Genomic DNA, 8,816 nt, shown 5'->3' with positions numbered 1-8,816 from the left:
AAGCAGGACTTGCCGGGGTGATTGATACAATCACGGTGAGCATAGCTCGGGATAGTAAAGGCGTTCATAACATGAACTGAGCCATCGGCTTGCGTAATCGCTTGGGGGTGGTGGCGCAGGAGCCGCAACGGCGTGTGTGACAGCTGCAAGCTGTGTTCGCGTTTGAAGGGTAGCGGCAGAGCCGTTGTCACCCAGAGCAGACGCTCGTTGGAGACGGTTCGTAATAATACGCCGAAGAGAGGCCCAAACGTCAGCGACGACAACGGACTGGTTGGCGGCGCGCGCGGTGGCCACAGAGTTGGTCACGACTTCCCACAATTCATTGTCACCAATAAAGGTGTCGGACATCGCACACAGAGTGAATTAATTCCAGATATGGTTGTGGTAGTTGACGGACGAGATCGCCGATTGATCCAGAGGATTGAACGACGGCGGCGTCATAGACACACGGTAGCGCTTGACCAAGTCAATAAGCTCCACGGAGAGTGTGTCAATGCAACTATCATCGGTGAACTTGAGAGTGCGTAGATAGCTGGCAATGACTGTGGGGTTGTTGTCCATGGGGTTCGACTCGAAACGAGTCTTGATGTGCTCAAAGAGCTCAAACGGACACGTAGTAGCCTGATAAAGGCGCCGGAGGTTCGTAGAAATGGCTAAGACCAAGAAGGTGTGCGCCGCAGAGCGTTGATTCGCCAGTTTCTTGGTCGCCTCACGGGAAATGACCTCGCGTTGGATGGCGGTGGTGTGCGCCTTGATCTCAGCGAGACGCGCCTCGCGATCGGTCTCTGACAGAGTCGGGTCGACAACATAGAGCTCAGAGTGCTCGACTTGATCGAGTTCGAGGTACATCTTGCTGATGTTGAGCGCATCAATGCGGTTGCCTTGAGGGATATAGTCCTTGGTAGAATAGAACTCAGCAAGGTCGCGGGAGGTCGCTTGGGACAAGAAGTCCGTCTTCCACAAGGTGTAAATAACCATCAATGCCATAAAGCATTTGTTGGATTTCCAGTATTTGCCAGTTTGAGGGCCGCGACATGTTGATCGCTTGACAGTGAAGTCGGCCAAGCATCCGAAAGGATCGTTTTGTAGACAGGTCACGAGTGCATTACCATATTCCATCCACCAACGACAAAACAAAGTTGGGAACGGCATCCCAAAATTCTCAATGCCCCCCACCATCGGATATTAACTCCTCGAAGTGCCATTGTTGGCTGTGTGGATTCGTTGACTTGGCCGCTTAGGGGAGGAAACTACTGCGATATTCATTGGCCTAATCGGCCGTAGATGCATTCATGCTAGAATGTATGTACAATTCACTCCACACTTCTATTACACCGGAGTATCATTTGCTCGGCATTTGGAATACTTTAATCAAGTCTAAATTTGGCAAATCAATTACTTTGATGGTACCTTTACAATTTTATTACAAATCTGGCGCATAATAGTTGTCACGTTCGATTTCTTATTGGTGGAATTTTTGTAATACTTCACCGTTTTTGCTTCTGATTGGTGCAATCGATAGCGTAGGATCTCCTCTTTGATTGGCTATTTCCAGGTCCTCTCACTTCGTTCGTAGTTTTGATGCTACGACATCAGAACTGCAGCACGCGAAGAACAAAATGTGGTGCTTCACCCGCCAGGCTATGAGACGTCGTCAGTTCACATACACTTCGATTCCTGTAGCATTATACATCTCTTCTAAAGCTTCTCTCTGGCGCGCAACGCAGTTTGGCCTGTGTGTAGTCCAGTAGCTCCACCAACGATGGGAGGACGGCGATGTCCGCGCCATGCTCTTATTGCTACTAGGGAACTCTTCGAGAGTTCGTACTCCGCTGAGTGAACCTATAGATTGAATGCTACATGTTATTCATTGAAAGCGTGCTCGCACCATACCTCTGAGCTGACATACAGCCATGCGTCACCAAGCCATCTCGGAAGCGACCTGCCATCACCCGATTCTGGTGTATTTACCTATGTAATCCGATACTTCTTATCGAATTAGACAGGTTTATTCGGAAAACTCAAGATTTGGCATACATAAATCAAGTGAAATGGAGGCGACAACTATTGTGCGCCATTCACAGTCAATTTCAAACATTTCAATTGACTTGCGTTTGATTCTAACTATAGAGCTTGGACTAAGGATTGGTTCTTTCAGAATCATTGGCAACTGTCTACCCTGGACGCCAAAATCGGAGTGTTTACCAACCTTTCAGGAGCTTATCACAAGGAATCGATAAAATGTGGCCATTCTATTATATTTGGATAGTGTAGTTTTCATAGTGCACGACGGGTCGACCCCTTAAATCCGTTCAGCATCGTTATCAACTACCAACTCAATAGTTCCCCGATCTGTGCGTGTTGCGCTCGACAAAGCGCATAACGTTATCTGGGGTTGCTTTCATTCAATCCGTACACAACACTGGCGTTGGTGCCAACTCAGCACGTGAACTCCATCGAATCGGTGCCATTACAAAGTGTACACATTGTCCGATGCTTCGTCACCTCGCTTCCTGCTTGGCTTGTCCGTTCGCAATAGGTCAGCTTACACAACTCGCACGCTAACCGAGTGGATTTTATATTTAGTTGACATTGGCAATTAAACCGCGTGGATTCTATATTTAGTTGAGATTGGAGCACACATTGCATTTCGATGGTATGGCGAGGCCTTTTCCGGGCGTTGGGTTGGGCTACAGGCCTCACGCTGGTGTCTGCGGGGTCGGCTGCCTCGTGGAATGATTTGGGGGCGTTAAAGATGCTGCATTGGGCGACAGGGGGGCCTTCGTGGACGACTTCATGGCCAGTGTTAGATACCAAAAGCGATCCATGTTTGGACCATGTAAGTCCCTTGCATTTCCCCTTCAGCATGGCCACAGTATCCCAAGGAACAAACGCCAGAATGGAATACATGGGTTCACTCAATCCGATGATTTTGCCACTGTAGTGGTACGGGGTGCTATGCAACACACGTGGCGAAATACTTGCTTTGTAAGTCGACCATCCCATATTCATCTAATACGATTGCACTGGAACATTTCACATTCAACCAGTTATCTCGATATGTTCAACCTGTAGGAAACTCAGTCACAACAACCTTCGAGGGTTCGTGCCTACCAATTTCGCTCGACTGACCGCCCTTGAAGTTTTGTACGAACACTGATATGTGTATCCCCTCCTTCCTAAGACATGTATTTGCCTAGGGATCTCAGCTCCAACTACCTTACGGAAGCCCTACCCCCCGCGTTGGGGAATCTGGTGTCGTTGCAAACCCTTCGCGTTGATCACAATGCATTTACGGGCCTTGTGCCAGAGACAATAGCACAACTGCCGCATCTTCTGACGCTGTACGAACCACTAACTCGAGTGTGTCGTCAACTGGATTACGAATCCTTGTGCGTTTTCTTTACGCGTGTAGGACGCTAGAATCGAACCAATTCGAGTCGCCGCTGGCCCTGGCACTGTACAACTTGCAAACGCGTCGGGATGTATACGTGTCGTACGACCTCGTCATGGCCCCAACTCGTTTTGACCCACAATAAAGATTCAACCTTGTCGATCGCAGGAGCATCACATCCATCGCTACGTCGTTAACAAATTAACGTCTAAAACGGCGAGTAGGTTCACTAGTACTCGACTACAATTTGAATCGTCCAAATATAACTTCTTGGTCATGACCGGAGTTATAGTAACGTTACGTATAGTATGACCAAGAGGTGTGTAACGTAGAATGCCAATAGGGGGGAAGTGTTATCGGCCGTTCGACTTCCCGTGCCTGAGTGTGGGTAGCTGAATGTTGGTCACGCACGACATTTGAATAGTGTGACGTATGACCTGAATTTGGAGAGGCATATGTTCCGTGCTGATGGTACATCTTGACTTTCCAGACTTAAACTTCGATTCGAACTTCGAAGCTTGCAGACTTTGCTCGGAAACAGGTCTGAAAAGTCCGCAGACATCTGACTTTCCGAGCCAATCAAATTGCTCTATTGGGGTTTGCTTGCGAAATCTCCACTCACACCAACATGCTCCGACTCGCTTCAGCCGACGCATAGAGTAGTTAAGACTACCTATGCGTCAGGATAGTGCACAAGCATGGGTATGTACAGTGATACAGGACGCTAGTCTGAGTTTGTAGCTCAGGGCAGTACATCACAGTATACTCCCCGCCGCCGCGCACAAGCCGCCGATGATTGCAGCCTGATCAACCTATGCCAAGGCATGGACGACGGGCGGCGAGCTCGGTCCTTACTACGTAAACCTATGTTTGGTCGCCACAATACTTGACGGCCAGACAGAGGGAGAATCTTGACTCAAGATCCTCAAACTTCGAAAGCAGCGGGCATTAGGACCAGGCTTCGGACTTACAGTTAATATATCTTTGAGATAATAATCTAGATAAAATAGCAAAAATAATCTATTTCTTATGTGACGTTGGATGCAATAATCTATTTTTAGTGCCAGCAGATATCGATCATCTATTTTCAAGCTTCGTCCAATTATCCTCAACACACCTTCGCCACACCATTTTGACAATGGTTTCGTTACGCAGCTGACTGCTGCTGAGAAGGATGCATTGGTCATGCTCCTGTTGGATCCTGGCACGGTTGCAGTCCCCAGCACGCCGTTGAGCTACGCGGACGAACTTTTGGCTCCAAAACGTCGCCGAATGGGACCAACAGCAAGCAAGTACTGCTGCTTGAAGTTTGTCGGTGCAACGAGCAACATGGTTGAACGGCTCTTCAACATCGCGAAGTACATCATGACAGACCATAGAAAGCACATGCATCCGGTGAATTTCGAGATGATCATATTCCTTCGCGCGAATGCATCGTATTGGAATGTTTACTCCCTTGTGTCATAATATATTTGAGCAATTATCGATATTTTGCATTTGCAAACAATTATTTATTATCGAGGTCGTCGAATATCGTGAAATCTATTGGCCGAGGCGCCATTTTAGATAGTCGCAATAAATATATTATTTCGGAAGCCTGATTAGGACCGCTGAGCTAGTCCGAGTCCCTACAATCCAAAGCGTTCGATGACTATCGTTTCATAATGTCGCACATGATACACAAATCCACATTCTACATGCCCTTATGTGTCTCTCGTTGAATTGCGCGCAATGAAGTCATACCGGTAGGCACAGACTAAGAACAGGAGAAGGAATAATGGATGGTGTTGGCTTGGTGTGTCGGGATTTACTTTTGACTTGCTAAATCTGAATTCTTTAAACTTCCAACTTCAGACATCGATAAAATCGAAGTACAAAGTATGTAAACTACTCACATTTCGCACTTGCTAAAAGTCTCTAATGACAATTTCAAAGCACTGGCAAGACAGCACGGGCACTAATATTCAACTTTTATACGGATAATTTTAAGTCAGAAGCGGCTCAAATATACTTTGTGACAGTTTCTGAAGTCCCCCATTGTTCTCCCAATCAACATTTGGCCATCACACTATCAACCTCCGTAGCAATCCCACCCAAGTGTGCCGCAAAGTTGTGTACTGTACGTACTTCGAGCACGATGATGTATTGAGATGAGAAGTCAAGCTGGACGAGCCCAACGAACCGCCCCGTTGAATTTAACCTGATTTGAGAGCCACGCTAATGAACAAGTAAGCTCGTGTGAAACAAAAGACTTTACATTTCTTACTCAAAATACATACAATGGACTTCGGCAGTGTTGACTAACACCCCTGACCACCGGCCAAGAGGTGGCACGACGTGGATTCAAACATGGTCATCATGATGGACGTGACGGTGACAGAAAGGATGACGAACGTCAATACGATGATCAACGCGCCTATGACGGGGTACTTCGCTCCGTGTTGGAGCATTTCCTTGACAGCAGCCTTTTGGGGCGGCAGGATCACCACCCAGCAGCATGCAAGGACAGTTGTCCCATACACAACCAAGTACGAGTACGCGGCGTGGTTGCGGACTTCTGCCGTGTCAGTCTCAATGTCGGCTTTGCCAACTTTGAGCTGCGTTGAGTATACATTGGTGACCATTGTTCCAAAAGTCAAGGGGAGGTTGCCCGTGGTCGTGAGCAGGCCGTACATGAGGCCTTCGTTGCCATCGCCCGCCAATTCAATAACCACAAACGTGGACACGACGAATTGGATGGCGTTGGGAACTTGTGCGGTGAGGGGGACGCCAATGTAGAACCACTGGTGACGCACGATGTCATAGATGGTGAGGTACTGCACAATGGCATCGATGACAGCGGCACCCAACGTCGCGATAACCAAGATGAAACGCCAGTTCCAGTGGGTGCCCCACTGGCCGACGGCGAAAAACGTGGTGGCTACGATGAAATACGTGATCACGCCGACCACGGCGTTGTTGACGGGCTCGACGTGAGCCCAGTAGACCTGGATGTAGCTGCCCGCCAACGACGCGATCCCGGTCGCGAGGAAGTTGAACATGAAGTAGAAGATCATGACTTGCCACACGGCGCGCTTCTGGATGAGTTCGTACACGTCGTGAAAGTACGTGGCAAAGTGGATGGCGCCGCGCTTGTGGTCTTTCATAAAGAAGTACACCAAAAGCACATTCATGACCACGGGCACCGCGAGGATCCCGAAGTATGCGTTCACGCTGATGTCAAACCCAAACTTGCCGCCGTAACGCTCCGAGCTCATAAGGAACCCAGACATTGCGGTGGCCAGTCCTTCAAAAACGTAGCGTGCGCCGTAGATGCACGACTGCAGCCGCCCACGCACGCGTACGGGTTCGCGTTGGGATAATTCCACCACCAAGGCGTCAGATGCGACGTTGGCCATGATGTAGCAGAAGCTGGCCAGGGCGCTGATCAGCACGATGACCGACCCGTAGGACTGCGCGGCCTTGATGTTCTCGTCCGATCTGTCCAAGATCACCGACGGACCCACCGGCTTCAACGCTATCGCCACGAAACAGATCGCAGTCGTTACCCATCCAATCAAAATGTAAGGCTTGCGGCTGTAGCCCATGATGGGAAAACAATCCGAGAGCAGGCCGAAAAAAGCCTTGAACGACCACCCCAGATTGATGAGACCATTTGAAGAGCTCAGCGTGGCCGACTCCAAACCAAAGTAGTAGGTCAGGATGGGCAGCCCCATGCCCTCGAGTCCGGCGCGGCAGAAACCCACCACGGCGTACTGGAAGAGAAGAGTCAAAACTTCGGGGGAGGTGTACACGAGCGGACCGCCTTCGCGCAGGGCGCCGTCCTCGAGTTCCAGCGGGGTACTTGCGTCTTTGAACCCGTCGACATCCTTGTCGGCCTGTTTGGTGATCGACGCGATGTACGACACGCGTTCTTGGAGGAGATGGTTGACTGGCATGGTAAATTCAAAATTGAGAAGATGAGACTGTGTTCAAGCTCGAACACTGAAACGGGACCAGTAACTGTTGGAAAGGTTGTTGAACTAGTATGTAGTACTTGAAGTAGTAGTCTTTTTCACCAGATGGGATAGCAATGAGTTGAAGTTCACGATTTCGAACAAATCCATACAGTACAGTGCTTTGCGTCAGTGCAACTCTGCATGTGTATTTGAATTCTGTATGCATAGTGAGTGGTACACACCAAGAAATTGCCACAACTGTGATTTATATTATTGTGCTTTTCATGTAGTTTGCCCGTTGTTTAAATGCGTTAAACAACCAGACGTTTAAAATAATATAAGCCCAATTGAAGATAAAACAACGCTAAACACAAGTTCTGCATTTCAGCAGAATAAAACAACCCTTACTTTATTTCAGCTGCTAACTAATCGAGTTGCAGCACCAGGCCAACTAACGCCGTACAACTACCAGTTCATCACGATGCATACCGTATTAGGCTGTTAAATGGGAGTACTATACATCGTGTAGTCGTACGTACAGTGCTAAGGTTAGAGCAGATCAAGAATTGTAGGTATGGCATAGCTTTGAATCATTGGACAGAGCGACGACTACATGTACTGTAGCCTAACTATATCCCTAACGTTATACACATTACTCGGAGTAGATAATGTTAGTACTGTAGTGATCACGGATGGGGGGTCATGTGTGTGGCCATAGCTCCTTCAGTTTCATTGCGTCAAGCACCTTGACATGTTGACGTAAAGCAAGTTGTTTGCCAGAATGAAAACGGCAAACAACTTGTTTTACGAAAGTGCCAGTAAAACCACCTTCAACCAACCATCGCATTAGATGAAGTAACTTTAAACAACGCACCCAACCGTTATTCAAGTTACTTTAGACATTATTTAAGCCTGAGAAATTTTTAAACAATGAATTTAACCCTGGAATTGCCAAAAAAGGTGCAAAGCACAATACTGTAGTACTAGTATTATTTTTGAAGAGTTGCCCTGACCGAGTTTCTCCGCAAAGCACTGTATCGGTACGGCTTCACGGAGCCGAGAACATCACATTCGGCCATTATCCTTGATGTGTGGGTCTATACATGTCAGGCTCTACATGCACTGGAAAGGGCAATATGTCGATGCAAAAGCATCTCGATGATGACGTGTCTCAGCAATTCTGTCATACAGTTTTACAGAATATTGATACGTATGCAGTAACAAGCCCGAAATGCTGGGTCACAAGGCGTCCCCGTAATACAGTAGGTCCCTCCACCCAAGGGTACATATAGCTACTACGCCTAGACAACGAACGCGATGTTCACCAATTCTATCGTGACCCTAAGGGTGGGTCTGGATGCCACAAAAAATGGCATAAAATGGCCGTTTTTCCAAGAAAAGTTGCCAAAATCGAAATATTCCATTTTTCGAGATTTTGGATGCCATCAAAGTTCAAAATTTTATGCCACAATCTGTTTTAGGAC

The 8,816-nt window shown here is 47.9% G+C and overlaps 2 protein-coding genes across 3 annotated transcripts; one reads left to right on the top strand and one right to left on the bottom strand.

Moving 5' to 3' along the window:
* Positions 1–2,626: 2,626 nt before the first annotated feature.
* On the top strand, positions 2,627–3,671 carry H257_09979. Of its 2 annotated transcripts, XM_009836377.1 has the most exons (5): positions 2,627–2,839; positions 2,945–2,988; positions 3,076–3,147; positions 3,201–3,344; positions 3,416–3,671. In XM_009836377.1, the coding sequence occupies exons 1-5, from the start codon at positions 2,654–2,656 to the stop codon at positions 3,537–3,539; spliced, it is 570 nt and encodes a 189-aa protein (XP_009834679.1). In that variant the 5' UTR covers positions 2,627–2,653; the 3' UTR covers positions 3,540–3,671. The 2 variants fall into 2 exon arrangements, with proteins under 2 accessions (XP_009834679.1, XP_009834678.1); XM_009836376.1 differs by having other exon boundaries at positions 3,201–3,671.
* A 2,023-nt stretch (positions 3,672–5,694) lies between these two features.
* Positions 5,695–7,332, bottom strand: H257_09978 (hypothetical protein; the record flags this gene model as incomplete). Its single annotated transcript, XM_009836375.1, has 1 exon — positions 5,695–7,332. The coding sequence occupies one exon, from the start codon at positions 7,330–7,332 to the stop codon at positions 5,695–5,697; it is 1,638 nt and encodes a 545-aa protein (XP_009834677.1).
* Positions 7,333–8,816: the final 1,484 nt, after the last annotated feature.

This window comes from Aphanomyces astaci (genome assembly GCF_000520075.1).
Source record: "Aphanomyces astaci strain APO3 unplaced genomic scaffold supercont1.25, whole genome shotgun sequence".
NCBI classification, from domain to species: domain Eukaryota; phylum Oomycota; class Saprolegniomycetes; order Saprolegniales; family Verrucalvaceae; genus Aphanomyces; species Aphanomyces astaci.
The sequence above is the reverse complement of the archived record's forward strand: the minus strand, read 5'-3'. Positions and strand labels throughout refer to the sequence as shown.

Bases quoted from the DNA above. Each gene is read 5' to 3' on its own strand.
- H257_09979 (XM_009836377.1), top strand. From the start codon at position 2,654: ATGGTATGGCGAGGCCTTTTCCGGGCGTTGGGTTGGGCTACAGGCCTC. The intron at 2,989-3,075 runs GTAAGTCGACCA...TTCAACCTGTAG, and splicing joins CGTGGCGAAATACTTGCTTT to GAAACTCAGTCACAACAACC. The intron at 3,148-3,200 runs GTACGAACACTG...GTATTTGCCTAG, and splicing joins CTGACCGCCCTTGAAGTTTT to GGATCTCAGCTCCAACTACC.